A 15,745-nucleotide genomic window follows, 5' to 3' on the forward strand; every position below is an offset into this window, starting at 1 on the left:
ACCTTGTTTTTTAACAAAGGGACCACATGTAGTTCACGAACTCACTGCTATCAAACAATAAGCCCTCCCTGACTCAACAGATTAATGCTACAGTGGAAGCTTGATCTGAAAACTACACACGGAAAGAGCAGATCTTTGCTGTCCTGTGAAGGAGAAAGATGTGTGTGCTTACAGGGTATGTGCAGTTAGACTTGGCAGTCCCACTTTAACTTAAAATCCCATTAACTTGTTTCAACTCAATAAAATGTTAAAAATTAGTGATTTTTTTCAAAACATAGCTAATCCAGTCTTATAGTTCACATGTAGCAAAACCTGGCATTAAGCTTTTAGTTCCTACTGCTGGATTCTAAGAAAGGATTTGCATTATACACAGAAATTTAAAGTGAGACCGCATTTACTACCCTGGACACCAGCGGCCCGTTATCTCAGCATCCTGCTCAATCAGCTGATGAACAGAAGCATGCAGAAAAGGAGTTCAAGAAATGTTTCTGCGCAGCACCAAGTGCAGCAGGCATGTGTTCAGCAAGAGCCGTGTTGCTGCTGCTTCAGCTGCTTTCTCTTGGTGATCTCTGGTGAGGGCTGGCTGCAAACACGGGCTTCCCCAGGCTGAGCCCAGGGAACGGCTGTTACTCACGGGGAACTCCAGAAGAGGGGCCACACTCGCAAACAGCTGCAGGATAAAGGGCTTGCGATGCAGAATGTAGAACTGGCGGCACGCAAACTCAATCGCTTGGCGTAGCTGCGGATTGCTTTCATAGTCAGCGTATACCTGAGCAGATCACAGAATCACAGAATGTCAGGGATTGGAAGGGACCTCAAAAGATCATCCAGTTCAATCCCCCTGCTGGAGCAGGAACACCCAGATGAGGTTACACAGGAAGGTGTCCAGGCAGGTCTCGAATGTCTCCAGAGTGGGAGACTAAAAGGACATGGCAGTACAATTCCATTGCAAGGGCTGTTCATCTCCTGACCCCAGATTGAATCAGCTTCAGCTTTGTCATTCCTGATATGTTTGCCTACCATGTTTTTAAAGATGGAAATTTGACTACCCTCTCTGGTAATGCATTTTAGGACAAACTACTTGACATAAACTTTTTTTTTTTTTTTTTTTTCTGTATTTGTGTTGGGTGTTTTGGGATTTTTTTTTTAAATTTCAGTATCTCAAATATCAACAGGATAAAGTGCATACTTACACGTTTCAAAGAGAAACTCTGCCTTTAACATTTCCAATATTTGTCATCACTCATATAAGAAGACAACATACAGTTTTTCGTGAACATTTTGTGTTATTTTCTGTTGCTATTTAAATTGTAGATAATACAATCATTGTATGAAGTGAATATTATTCAGTTTCAATTAGCAAGTAGCAAATCCAGATATTTTATCTATTCCCCAAATTTCAGACATCCCTTGAAGAAAAATCACTGAGGGAGACTCAAGGTCCAAAAATTTTCCAAAAATGTCACTGTTCTGCGTGGAAGTATGTAGTAAGGAAAGTAGACATCCTTTTACTTAATGGAAAGAAAAAAAGAAAATGTAGTCATTACTCAAGAAGAAAAGGGAATATAGTCTCAGAAATGCTGATTTGGGCCGTCCCACCCTCATCTGTTGTCTTCCTGGGGCCCCCAAAATCTGTGATCTCACCAGGACTCAGCAGTTTAAAGTTCCTCCATTAACAGCCAGATCTATAACAAAGTGCTTGCTAGAAACTCTTCCCTCCTATTGTTCATGGAAATGTCTCACCTGTAACATGCTGGGGAGGACCCACTGGTACCCACTGAGGGAGAAGAGATGGTTAAAGTGCACGGCTGTGTTGATGACCGTGGCAGCGTACTGCCTCAACAAGGCACTGTCCTCGGGGTGCAGGATCAGGGCACCGTTGAAGACATTCAGGAACAGCATGATCTCATCCCCCCAGGGGAACTCGCTGGGCATGCCGAGGAACATCTCCTCCAGCAGCTTAATCCACAAGCTTTTCTGAAGAGTGTCCAGACCAAAGAGCTCTTTCCCAGCTGCAGGGGAGAAGAGGCAACAGCAATCAGCTCTGTCCACCACATCCAGCCACACAACATTCCCAGAGGCTAAAGGCCTTTCCAAAGAACCATCCCGCAACACTGACCATTGTTCTGCCTTTATAAAATTATTTCACCCATCCTGTACTTCTGGAAGTGCCTCCAGGGCTTGAGCAAACCTTGACTGAAAGCAAAACACATGAATAGCAAGAGCAATGAATATCACACAGGTCATTAAATCTACTCCCCACTGGCTGGAAATTCTCCTCTTAAAAAGCGAAAGAAGATCTGAGCTTGTATGTGCATCGTCTGCCACACACAGCCTGAACAGCTGTGTGGATTTATGCTGAATTTTTATCCTTCAGGTGTTCCACACATTATAGGACATTGATGCAGAGTTACAATAACACTTCTGAAAGTAAGTACTTACCATCCTGTAACAGTGTCCTGTTTAATCCCCAAGTCGGGCTGGAAACCCTACTTGACTTTCAGAGCAAAGATTTTAAAAAGAGTGTTGTTTCTATATTCCTGCTGCAGAATTTGCCCAATCTTCACTGGGAGCCCATTACTTCTTCGAAATGGATGGCAAAGGATCCTGAGGAACCCTTTTTAGGTTCAGTTATGCTACTGGACACATTATTCCAGCTGTAGTCTCATTCATAATTTTAATACATAGTTATAACTTATTCCCATTTGGATCCAAATAAGGTAGCTTTTTCTAGAGGCCACTAAGAGCAAAGCCCTTTCTGCTGTTGTGCTTACAAACCAGCAGCTATGTATAATTTTCCTTAGGAAGAGATTTATGAGCTTTCAGTAATGCTGCAAGCCTGCACGTTTCTAAGGCAAATGAAGTGCCTGACAAAAACTGTCTGGGCCCTGTACAACCACCAGAGGAAGCCATCTGAAAGCCACACCTTTGGGATCACTGAAGAGTGAGAACTCAGCATCAATGGCACTTCGGGGAAATGAAGGCAAGCGGAGGAGGTCCTCCTGGAGCATAGATACATGAGACTGCTTGTGGGCAGTAGGGATTTTTTGTGTCAGTGATATGAGAAACAACACCCGGCCCACTTCTTCCAGCTTGCGCGTGAACACCTGAGAGAGAAATAGAGACGAGGATCAGAATCAGTCTGATCAAGAAGTTCTTTATAACGTGTATGCACTTCCAGGGCTTTCTCTGATGGGAGGGATGCTGCACCCATGTCCCAGAAGATCCTGTTGATATTCACAGGGCTAGTGCTGCACTCCTTTGCTAGAATTTGTGTGACCACTGCTCTTCAGCCCAGCTCCACAAAAATGAATCATGTTTGTACAAGGGCTTTTAACAACACTTTCTGTTTCAGTCTTGTGGAGGACCCTGAGTGGTTGTCAAACACTTTGCAACGGTGCCATGTGGTGTTTTGTAGATTAATGTAAGCCAGTGTGAGCCCCACGGTGGTCAGAGGCAAACCAACTACAATCTGAAAGCCTCAGAGTTGCAGTTGCTCTCTGCAAGATATTAGGCTATAGTCAACATGAGGCTGGAATTGTTGTTTATCTTCTGGGTTGAGGTTGGCTCATGTCTAGCCATAGAAAATGTATATATAGTTGCAAAAGAAAAGCAGTCAATAAAAAAAAGACCAGATTCTGAGTTGCTGCAAATGAGCAAAGTCCTGCTGACTTCAGATTAACACCTCTGGTTTACACCAACTGGGAAACAGAATTCCATTCTACCAGCCTCCTTTGAGCTTCTGACTGGTGAGACTAGTCAGGCTAGCTATTTTATTTTGATGCCAAAAGGAACCATAAGGCAGAGTGACGCCCAGTAGTAGAAGGAATTGTCCTTGGAAGCAGATTCAAGACAGCTCTTAGCTACTGGGATGAAGCCAAAACTTGAAGCATGTGGCTTAACATGTGACAAAGCTCAGCTTCCCATGTCCCGCAGTTGCTATGACCTTGCTCTGAAGTGCACTCAGCTTAGAATTGAGTGCTCCATCAATCAACAGTAAAGCAAATACTTTTCCACGGATTGCTGCTCTGTGGGTAGGCTCTACAGTGCCATTTTGTTTGCTGAAGCTGGATTCTGTCCAGCAGCTCCTTGCATGGCTACAGAGAGGCTGGTAGATGCTTGATTTAAGTTTTACCTTAGAAACATTTTGGTCTCTGTGTACTCTAAATAGAAAAATGTGGAATGCAAAATAATGCTCTGAAAAAACTGGACAGGCCATTTAAATCTTTTTGGGTCAAGTAGGGCATATCCAACTCATTTATTTGAGATGTGGGACACAACTCCTAGAACCAGAGTGAGAATGATTTCTGTCAGAGAAGCAACCAAAATGATCACAAATAATTCCAGATTTTTAGAGACTTCCTACCGACAGATGCAGCACATGGAACATTTCCCTATGCTGTACCATACGCATATGAGACAGCATTAACTATAGTTTCCATTATTTTAGCTGCTAGTACCTCTTAAGCAACTTTATAGCTGTTTCTTATAACCCGTCGTGATATTTTCCTGCCCCTGCATTCACATTGCTAGGCACACAACTACAGTAGTTATTTTTTGGCTAGAATAATACAACTGTTATTACCCAACTCATACTGTTTAACCACATTCCCTCTGCCCCCTTTTCATTTCCTGCATATTATCCTCCTTTGCAGACATAGCTAGAAAAACTTTTCACTAAACACTCAACTCTATGCAACTGAGACAACTTTGCTTTTGTGGAAAACAAAGTGTGCAGCTTCTACAGGTAGAGTGAGTTCAATACCATAGTCCTAATGTCTAAATAAATGATACTTGTAGGGGTTTGCAGCACATTAAAGGCATTGCCAGTTCAGTTAGGGTTTAGTTCCTAAGGGAGCGTTCCTGGGAGCTGCACAACATTAGCAGGATTGGACAGGTTATCAGGCTGGAAGATGGAGAGGACAGTGCTGTTCTGAGGGCAGATATTCCCCTGATGAAACAATTGCTACTGCTGTGCCTCTGGGAGTTGCTGTGGTAACAGACAAGCATCTGAGAGCAGGACAAGGAAGAGAGGCAGGTAATATTGTCTACAGTAAGAGGAGAGAAAGGAAGGCAGAACAGATAATTCCTGCTCCACAGCCAGAGGTCATGTTAAAGAAAGGAATCAGCAACTTTCAAAGCTGAGGCAATGGAAGCTCTTCTGGGCAAATATAGGAAAATGCAAAATGATCCACCTATAAGAAGCTTGCCGGAGAGAGCAGGAGGGAATTCACACTGCATTCTTTGACTCTTCTTAAAACACTATACACCTGCCCAATGGCACCAGGGCAGATTTCATGCCAAGCGCTATTTCTGCAGCAAAGATCTCTATCTGTATGCAGCATGAGTGAGGGCCTTTAAAGGGGAAAAAAAACCCCAAACAAACGTTTGTTTCTGGGCAGAGGTGTTTGGTGACAGTAAGATACCTGCTTCTGAATGAGCTCTTGACCCTTTTCTGGATGCATCTGCACCAGGTTGAGCTGAGGAGAAACTGACCTTCGGAAAGGATAAATGTCACGGACGTAGGTCTGCCAGGAAAGGAAACAAGTGTATTTTAAACACATGTAATTGTAATAGCATCACTCAACAGAACTGAATAAAAGGCCCCCTAGCTCTTTCTGAAGCTTTTGGGTAGGGGCTTTCAGATAGTGTCAGACATCATGGAAGAGCATAAACAGAAGAGAAACTTGATCTTTTGTAGGAAACCTAGACATTAATGACTTAAGAGCAAGGGTCTTCCACTTCTGCCTCTTCCCTCTTCTGTCAAAATCCAGTCTTTCACCACACAAAAATAAACACCCAAGATGTGGTGCCCACAGGACAGAATTATTTCTATTTATGGGCTGCCTGTTCTTCTTTAGATAACCCTGATATTTAAAATGGGATAAGACAGAAAGAACAAAGCCATCTGGACACCTGACCTTTGCCTTACCTTGTTGTAATGAATAAGATTCCATCGCTTATCCATTAAAAAGTAATGAGAAGACTGCGTTTCAGGTATGTTAAAAAACTCCAAGCACTCCTGAAAAGGAAGAAAGAAAAACATCCTGTTACTTATTAGCTGTCTTGTACAAAGACCACAACATCCAAAATAAAAATATCCAGCTAATAACATATAAAGGCACAAACTTGTATGCCTCAGTCAGGCTCTTACACTGTTCTGGCACTAATTCTTAATTTCTCTTTTTATACATAAACTACATGAATATGTTTGTGATAATCAAGGCATGCTGATATCACAGTCCTGAAGACTGTTACTTATTTCAGTGTCTTCATATCCCACGTGTTTGTCTGGCTATATAAGCCACATGGGTATTGCCATTTCCATTTCCAACCTATGTGTTCATCAAGCTTTGGTGATAAGTGATATACAGAGACAAAGTTCCGATCTTTCAAAGCAGAGAGATGTGTGATGCCCATTAAAATTTAACATAGTTGGACAAACTGAAAGCTTTTGCAAATCCATTTCCTAAGGGAAACGGACTTCACATCTCCTAGATCTCAAGATATAACCGTGGCTACTGAACCATCATTTCCACTCTGATCTTGATCATTCTATTTAATCTTTAGTGTTGATAAAACCAAATATTTAAATGATTTATGTATTTATCCAAAGAACAGTATATGGCAAATACCCAACAAACTGCCATGTTTTCAAATGTAGTTGCATTTGTGGGGTTTTGGCTGTCTGTGAGGTCAGGGTTTTGCTGCTATTCTTTAATATGGGATCCTGTTTATTGCAACCAAGCTGTCCTCACAGGGGCACAGAAATGCCTGTCAGCAAAGCTTCCCAACTCTGGAACAGATGATCAGGCCAAATGTATTGCTGTCATACAGGTATGGCAGGTAAATGTACTATGGAGCATTTTGTCTGCTTCAAAAACCCAATCCTACCTTCAGAAGAGCCTCAAACTGTGTGTCCTCATGGACTGGTAACTGAGTTGGGATGTCACATTCATTCTGTCCATGCACGACAAGGGTTTTTGTGCCTAAGGAAGAAAATAAGTTGCATTCTCCCTGGCCTTTTAAACTCAATTTCAAAAGACTGCACGTGGAGGAAAAGTGATAGTTAAAATGCGTTCCTGGCCAGGCAGACAATGCCAGTCCTGTCTGGAATCCATTATGTAGTGTTAGCATAGTCTCACACTTCCACAGTTAATGAGAAATTGATCTATTCCTAAATGATGAGATGGCTTTAGCAGCAACTGTCACCCTGAGGAAGGAACAAACGTAAAAGGTCAAATCTGTTTTTCAGCAAGATATCTCTTGCTTGACTCACAATGTCCTAGGCTCATAGTATGCTCTTCTTGGGCTCTCTCTAGACTTAAATGTGAGGTTGCATCAACTCAAATTCAGTCTGAATGCTACAATCTTACAATTATCATGCTGACAGACTTTCACAGCCCAACTGGCACAAAGCTCTGGATTAAAAAGACTGTTCTAATTCACTTTCTGTTTACTTCTCTTAGAGCTCTTAAAGTGGCTTTGTGAGACACAGGGAAACAGAGGTGGAATTTACTGACTGAATCTCAAGGAAAACTGACTTAGAATATGCAACCACTTGTAGCATTTCTTTTCATATCCAGTTCTGACAGATTTCCTTTTTGGTAGGGGTCATGAACTTGGAAATGAAGATTTAAAGACTCATTTCTTATACCTGGCATTGAGGCAGTCACCAGCAGCTTCACTTCACACTGTTCCTTCTTCATAGTCTGTTTGAGATCCTTGAAGAAGAGTCCTTCTACATAACCCACCACTTCCCAAAGGAAGGTAAGTGTGGCAGAAATGGCATCCATGCCCCACTCACATGGAGTGCGTACAAAATACATTATCAGTCCTACCTGCAGGTAATAAGTAAGAGGAATATCAGGTTATACACACCCTTGTGCAGAGAATTGTATAGACACAGAACAAGAATATTGTTCTTCAACCTTTCTTCACTCAGAGGAAATAAACTCATTAAACTTACATCCTGAAAGTTCATACATAATACAGAACAATCTACCTGTACTACTCTTCCTTTTTCTAGAGAGGATGAGGGTTGGGAGCAAAAATTACTGTTGCAGCCCAGCCTTAAAATCCATTGTAAACGAGGAAAAGGGAGAATCTCTGCACTAAGAAACTTGCTGTGCCTTCTGCTCTGGTGTGCTGCCACACAGACAACTTGCAAACACAGAGGGCTCCTGGAGCAGTATACATCTTGTCCGTTTCATCTCCTAACTGCAGCAAATGCATTTTCCACAATCTTGAAATAAGCTGCCAGATAGACTGTCCAAGAGCAAAGCACTTTCTGAATCAAAATGAAGTAAAATAATTAAACTTTCTGGCACTGGGATTCTTCTATTGGTCTACAACTCGTGGTTCAGTTCAGAAATCCATGACAGGTTGCTTACAGGCTTAATAAAAAGGTAAATGTTCCTTTGCCTCTGCCTAGAAGGGGTAACTTGCACCCACAGCCAGAACCAGATACGAGCTATATAGGAAAAGTTAAGAACACTTATTTCCTTGCAGATTGTGACATTTTAGGACAAATGCAGGCAGAGGTGAGATCCTGTGCTGCGCAGTGAATCCACAAGCTACTCACCAAATAGTTAAACAGGATATGAGATGTCTGGGCAGGGAAGTCTCCAATGTTCAACAAAAGCTTCCTTAACATGTACATCAGCTCATCCTGGAAGAAGAGCAAACATTTTTTCTTTCCATCACAAAATGTAGAATGGATTTCTGCCTTTTGTTTCCTCTGGTTTTATTTCTTGCTATTTTTTCATAGTCCCTTGTTCAACTCTGTCTCTTGGTGCATGAAGTAGAACTACATGCCTGTGTCTGCACCCACATTTCCCAAAACAAGGCTTAGGGCACAGCACCCAGGGTCACTGTCTATTTTTTTTTATTTCAGAGAGGCCAATACTTTCTATTGCAATTTGTACTAATTGTAGCATCCTGATTCTGCACTCTTCTCCCTGTGATAATCCCTGTGCTGCTTATCACAACAAATGACTGTCCAGATGATCTGTGAAATCTAGTTCAGCTTAACTCAACAGCTGTGGTTGCTGCTTAGTAGGAAGCACAGACAGAATCTAACTTCTCTTCCTTTAGAGGGTGCCTGCTTTAAATGTAGACAAATACACTTCTTACGGTGGGAAGGAGGTGCAGAGGGGAAGGAATCTCAGTGTCAGCTAAGGACAGACAGACTGCATCTGAATTCCTTCTATGGCCCTCATCCTTTCAACCCACAGCAGATCTGAGTGAGTGTTATGGTCATGAATATGCATAGGATATTGCCATGCCAATGATGCATCTGCTGAAAGCTTCCACTTCTTCTGTCTTCTGTACTCACGGTTGTATTAGGCCTATGAAGAGATGGTAAAACAGCAGGCTATGATAGCTCAGAGGTCTCTGAGGCCAGACAGCATATGGCTTCCTTCTCATATGAACAGAAGTGACTCCCTGAACTTAAATGGAAGTTTTGGGGACTATGGTTGAGAAGTCTCTGGAATAGTGAGGCTTCTGAGACCTGGTCACTCAAGGACCTGGAAAGTAGCCTCTCCTGGCCTTTCTTGAGGTTTAATATTCATTTTGTAGTCAGTTCTTAGACAGTGGCTTGGAAGATAAAGACAGTGATATTATTGGTATTGTACTGCCTTTCATCTAGTCAGAACTCGTTTGCCATTCTTCCATAAAGCTTAGCCACGGCACTAGACAGAGGTGTAATAAGCCAGGAAGAGACAAGGCCACCCCTATCTTTCAGAGAAAGCTGACCAGTGGCATGGGTGAAGCAATACTGCCTGTGTTCTGCTTCACTAGGCAGCTGTTCAGAGCTTGGCTTAGAGCAAGTCAGATCCTTAGTGGTGGCGAATCAGCTATGTCCCACTTACATTAGTGGTGGCGAATCAGCTATGTCCCACTTACATTAGTGGACAGAGATTTAAGCCAACTGACAATATTGCCTAAAGACTTTGAGCTATGTTATAATAGCAAATGTTCTTCTTCAGTGAAGCCCATAGAGCAATTCTGCTTGCAGCTGTGTTCCCCTGCTCTAGGTAATGCAGACACCGACTGGGGAGAGGCTGAGTTTACCTGTCGGTTGCTGATTGTGAGCTTCTCTAGGAAATGGCGCAGAACTGTAGAGGGGTCTTCAATTAAGCAGTTCCACAGGACTTGCTGAGCAACAGCGCTTACTGTAAAAGAGAAAGAAAACAAAGTCAAAACTGTCCCCTTGGAAAAGCCTTGAACTGGTACACTTAGACACAGAGGTACCTGACCTTCTACTGCAATCGTCATTTTTGTACTGAAACACACAGGAGCCTCTGTGAGGCACTAGGGTTCCTGGTCACCAGCATGGTCACCTTCAGCAATAACTCTCTAGCTACTGATGACATGGCAGGAAGCACTTCACCACTGTAGTCAGAGGAATAATAAAGAAATAGCTACTTGGATTCACAAATCCAGATGGACAAATCCAGCAACTAAACCCCATAAATTAATGTACTCTTTTGTCCATGCATAGAAGTTCAATTTTATGGTGATTCATTGAGTGATTTTATCTGGTATTAGTGAACTGTATTAGATAGTCAGCAGGGAACTGTGTTGACAATCATCTCCTCAAAGTGTAATTAATTGCAATCCTGTGAAGATTAACAACAAAAGAGAAATATTCATTATATTTTTTCAGTACTCAGTTCCTGATCACAAAATGATGCATACGTTATTTAGGTGGCTGGCTACATCCACCCGAAACTGAATACAAAATGCAACAGAAAGTTCAACATGCAATCAGCTGACAGGATGAGTGATGAGAAAGGAAGTGCAACAGTCCACCATCTATGAACATTTTAGAGAAACAAATACAGAAAAATGCATTATTACTTTACAAGTACATCACAAATCATAACCAAAATGTTCAAGCTGTATATAGGTAGATTTCCATTTGTCATAGGATCAAAGAAATGTTGGTGGTAATGCACATCTACAGGTCTCCTCCTGCTTAGAAGAGGACTGTCACTAACTCCAGGTTATGTTGACCATGGCTTTGAGCAGCCAAGGCTTGATAACTGCTGTGGATGGAGAATCCATCCATACTATGCTTCTGGTTATAAAGTTCCTTCTGAATTTCTAACCTGAACATCCCAAGTTGTAACCTTTAAGCTGGAGTTCCTCCTTTGTTTCTTTTTTGTCACACCAAAGAAGCTCAACTTCTGCAATCACTCCTCACACAACACCTGCTTTAGGTCTCTTGCCACCCTGGTATTCAACCCCCCAGACCCTTTTCAGCTTCTCAATATCCTTCTTGAATTGGGGGGCTTTTTGGGTGCCACAAAAGAGCAAAAAACCCTCAAAACCAAACACAAACTGTGGAGAAAAAAGGAAAAACCCTCCAAAGTAATATTTCCATTGTAAATCTACTTTGAAATAGTTTGTGAGGATTTAATATATTACTAATTAACTTTTTAACAAACATATATACTCATAACAACATATAACACACAACACTAGTAGGAAACAAGAGCTGAGAGCGAACACAAGGTTGATACACCTATTTTCCACTTTAGTTATGGCACCTAACAAATGTAAGCCATGCTTGAGCAAGAATCACTTGAAATTAAATCTAGGTCAGTACCAGCTACTCCATCCTCCCGGACTTCTCCATCTTCCATCAAATGGACAATGGGGAGCACTGCTGCACAAATGCATGCTGGAAACACAGCCTGAGGGGGTTGTGGCACATGATGGTTTGGAGTATGCTCTGTAGTGTGTTCTTCATCTGGAGCAGGAAGAAGAGAAGAAGGCGAGTGTCAGTAAATAAGCTGTGTTATTATCCAGGCAGGTTAGATAAATATTTATGTTGGGTGCTGTACAAAATGATAAGCTGTCTGATCGCTTTGCAAATGTGGCAGGTTTACTGCCGTCTCCAAGAAGACACTGGGCCTCCAGCCACTTTTTTGATCAGGAATTTTCATTGTAAATATATGTTTTTTCAATTTACATTTATCTTCTTGTAGGGAACCCATTTTCTTTTTGATGAAATTCCATTTCATTACCATTTTTCAGCCAGAGTGCTCTCTGTGGCACTATTCTCTAAATGAAACATGAGAAATAAGGGATGACATTGTGACAGCAGGGGTGAATAAAATAATGCAGGGCAGTAATTTATTATGAAGTGGCTCAAGCTTGGGAATACATTCAGCAAAAAGAAATGCCACCAGCTTTATAGGTCAACAGGAAAGGCTTCCAGTGAATGATATCCTAGAAAAGGATACTCTGAATTCAACCCACCTTCTGCACTGACTGCTGACCGCACTGACCAGACAGAACCACGGCGGAAAGAATAGTTCCTGTGAGATGTGCTGGAGGTGCAGGAAGGACTCACAGAGAGACGGCGGGAGGCCAGGTTGGCAACTTCTTCTACTGACAAAGAGAAAGGGAAATGTCAATCCAGATCTAACTCACAGACTTTAGGGAACTTTCTGAAGGACAGCACGTACAACCAAATTGGAACACTGAAAAGTCAGCTCAGGTAACACTCAAAAGGCACAATTTAAAATCTATAAAGATCAGTCAGATAGGTAATTTATTCATGCTTTGGGAATCAGCAGAGCATTCTTGATAAGAGTGTTGAGTGCTTTGGTGAGCCACATTGTAACTGACTTGGCTCCATACTTCTTTTCATCTATATCCTGTTAACCATCATGGTTGCCAGTGCTTATTTTTTGCCTAAGAACTGTGTTTTCTGCTCACAGACTTCCCAATGTGTGTTCAGATCTGAACATCACTGTACTTACCTAATGGCACATACCTTGAATGCCTTTAATGAAATCTTTGTACTCTCTTAGCTGAGACCAATGAAAACCCTCACCCTCACTAAGCTTTTCGTGAATCGTGTCATGTAACTTTGGCCATATGAAAGTTTGGTATTGAGGTATTTGGTATCTAGGCTCCCCAGCTAGTCGCCATGAATGTAGAAAACCCCAGGGTCAATTGTGTATTAAGACAGATACTGTCAAAGAGTCATTCCTCCCACCATTTCATTATTAAAGGGCGGCAGGTGCTCTCACGTTCCCGGAATGCCATTCCTGACCCTGGAGCACACCTTCTTCTTCCTGCTCCGAGCTTGGTGTGCAGGTTGGCTCATAGCAAGCCTCCTGAGTGATGGGGATGGCAGTGATGAGACTGGCTTCCCGGCCCAGGCGCTTCTTCTCTTCCTCCTGCTGCAGGTTCTTCAGGATGTGCTCTGCTCGCTGATGGGAACGTGATACAGCTCTGGCTGAAAACGACTTCTGTAAGGAAGCAAAGAGAAGAAACACAGCCTGAAGCTGTTAGTTAACATACACACATACTGCATTTTCTGCCAGAGACCTCGGTGACATTCAGCAGTTCAGTTTCTAAATATAAATCAGACTAGTGCTAGCTGAACAGAGATTCACCAGGAGACTCCTCTTGGAGCTATGTTTGCAATAAGCCTTGGTGCAGACTTCTCCCAAGAGACACCACATGAACCAGTGCAGAGAAAATCATCTGTCAGACAGTTCAAGTGAACTAATGTTCTCTTGGAGAGAGAACAACTGTGTGCTCCTAAGATCTGAGTTACTGTCTCTCACAGGGATATGATATGCAGTACAGTACCTCAGTGGACAAACAGAAAAGCCTTTTGTGCATGTAGAAAATTCAGTGTGCCCTACACGGACAGCGTACTACATTTTTCCCAGCTGAGGAAGACAAGAAAACTTACTTTAGTCCACATCTTTTGGCTATAGCTTTAGCTTCCCCATGCTGCTATAGAACCAAAACAGTGCTTACTCTCATGATGTCTCTGCTTACCGACTGATCTTCATTTATAGGATCTTGCACACTCCCACTGCACTGAGGAACCCATGGGGGATCAAACATTGGCACAGATGGCATCCCCAGGACAGGAGAAGGCAGAGTGAAGTTTATACTTGGAGGAGGAATCTAACAAAAACATGGAAGACGTTTTGTTACAACAGACTATTATTAGTGTCAGTACTGCTAATTAATGAGCACAAGTACCCAAGACATTAATTACCTCTGCACATTTTTCCCAACTCCATATCGCACTATGCTGCGACACTACATATGACAGATTTTCTTTTTCTTCCTTTCTTTCTTCCTTTCATCCTTTCTTCCTCCTCTGATGTTTCTCCTGACCTCATCACACTCTCCTCCATTTCATATAGGAGTTCTACACATCATCTCCCCCACGAGTGTGACTTACATGACCATTTTTTCTCTGAAGAGATTTTCAGGCAATTTCATACCAGCATGTCATCACACATCTTCCCCACCAGGCAAGCTGTAAGTGGCAACTCTGTGTTTCACGTGTCCCACCTACCTTAAAGATCTGCTGTGCTCCCTCCTCCATCCTTGGCCAGACTTGATACCTAAACCTCCAGAGTGTGTGAAATTTGAGAATGGCATTCAGTCTTTGCACTGTCTCTGGGTGATGAAATTCGGACATCAGCATGTCAGAAACGGCCTCTGGCACTTTCACAGCACACAGCAGGAACATGGCAGCTGCACAGAGAGAACATCTGATCATCTCGTTTCCTTAATAATGTGTTTATTTGGCAGAGAAAAACTGCAGACGTTTTATACAACACCCCACCAAAAGAAACCTATTATTGGCTCCAGAAATGAGATGAGCAGTCTACAAGACCTAGCAAAAATTGTACTGCTTCATGAAACCAAACGTGTGATTCTACCTTTTGGAGCCACACAGCATTTCATGTGATTCTTGTAAAAGGGCCTGGAAAACCTGCTTTTAAAATAAAACACAGCTTTGCTCTTCTCATTAAAACCCAGTCATGGTTGGTTTCAAATAAGAAGCATCTCTTGACATAACAGGAGCAATTCAGTTTGGCTTTCAAAGATTCCTCTTCCAAGTCATTTTTGTGATGATTAATAAAGGCTGGTTTAATAGAAACTCAACCATCCCCTCAGAGCAGGAGGCAGTGCCCCAGTAGAGGTCTCATCTGTATATTTTCACAGATAAAACCAAAAAGAAAAGTTCTTAGTTAAATGGTCACTGTCCAATGATCACAATCTGCTTCCAAGAGAAAATGAAGTTGCTATGGATTGAGAGACAAAGGACCAGACCACAATGGAAAACAGCACACTAGAAGTTGAGCTGGCCCAGAGTTGTTTCACTGGAGCACATTGGAATATAAACAGACACAGTCTAAGTCTAGACTGACGGAGGCCAATTAATTTACAAGGGTATTTGGGGGGCATTGAACAGGAAACAAAAGCAGGGGGAACAGTGTTGCTTTGGGAGCTCAGTGGGTGTCAGAGAGTTGCCCACGGCTTCTGTGACCAGTAGCTCACCACATATCACTAGAGACAATTTCTCTAGATTTGGTGGCTGTTCTTTCATAGTAGAAAGAGGACATTTGCCATTGTGTTTGCCTCAACAGTTTTTCAGAAGGTGCCAGGCATGAGAGCTGTGCTGATGGGAGGCAGTCTGAACACCTGCAGAAACACAAGGACTGCCTCAGTCCTGCCTCGCCCTGCAAAGGCTCCACAGTCCCGATCCAAATCTATAGGGACCCTTCTGTTTCACCAGCTCAGAGAACCTTCTACTCTTTGATGTGTTCAATGTAAGTATGTCAAATCTTAACAGGACTGATATGAAAGCGTGAGCTCATACTGAAGTAACCAAAAAAGAAATGCAGTCTTGGAAAGGGTCAGTAGACGGTGCTGTTGTACACTAATACAAGTGTTCATGACTGTA

At 42.4% G+C, this 15,745-nt stretch overlaps 1 protein-coding gene across 3 annotated transcripts in view; it reads right to left on the minus strand.

Annotated features, from left to right (window-relative positions):
* Positions 1-15,745, minus strand: part of UNC80 (unc-80 homolog, NALCN channel complex subunit) — a gene marked incomplete at both ends in the record, with an annotated part of 127,149 nt that overhangs the window by 35,090 nt on the left and 76,314 nt on the right. For all 3 annotated transcript variants that reach the window (XM_080346916.1, XM_080346914.1, XM_080346915.1), the window contains 14 exons: positions 635-769; positions 1,744-2,012; positions 2,927-3,107; positions 5,427-5,528; positions 5,933-6,022; positions 6,895-6,989; positions 7,658-7,841; positions 8,585-8,671; positions 10,078-10,178; positions 11,618-11,761; positions 12,274-12,405; positions 13,088-13,274; positions 13,816-13,947; positions 14,348-14,529. In XM_080346916.1, coding sequence (XP_080203042.1) covers positions 635-769; positions 1,744-2,012; positions 2,927-3,107; positions 5,427-5,528; positions 5,933-6,022; positions 6,895-6,989; positions 7,658-7,841; positions 8,585-8,671; positions 10,078-10,178; positions 11,618-11,761; positions 12,274-12,405; positions 13,088-13,274; positions 13,816-13,947; positions 14,348-14,529 — 2,021 coding nt within the window. The remainder of the gene's footprint in view (positions 1-634; positions 770-1,743; positions 2,013-2,926; positions 3,108-5,426; positions 5,529-5,932; positions 6,023-6,894; positions 6,990-7,657; positions 7,842-8,584; positions 8,672-10,077; positions 10,179-11,617; positions 11,762-12,273; positions 12,406-13,087; positions 13,275-13,815; positions 13,948-14,347; positions 14,530-15,745) is intronic.

The sequence above is a fragment of the Nesoenas mayeri genome, assembly GCF_963082525.1.
Source record: "Nesoenas mayeri genome assembly, chromosome: 6".
Taxonomy (NCBI): domain Eukaryota; kingdom Metazoa; phylum Chordata; class Aves; order Columbiformes; family Columbidae; genus Nesoenas; species Nesoenas mayeri.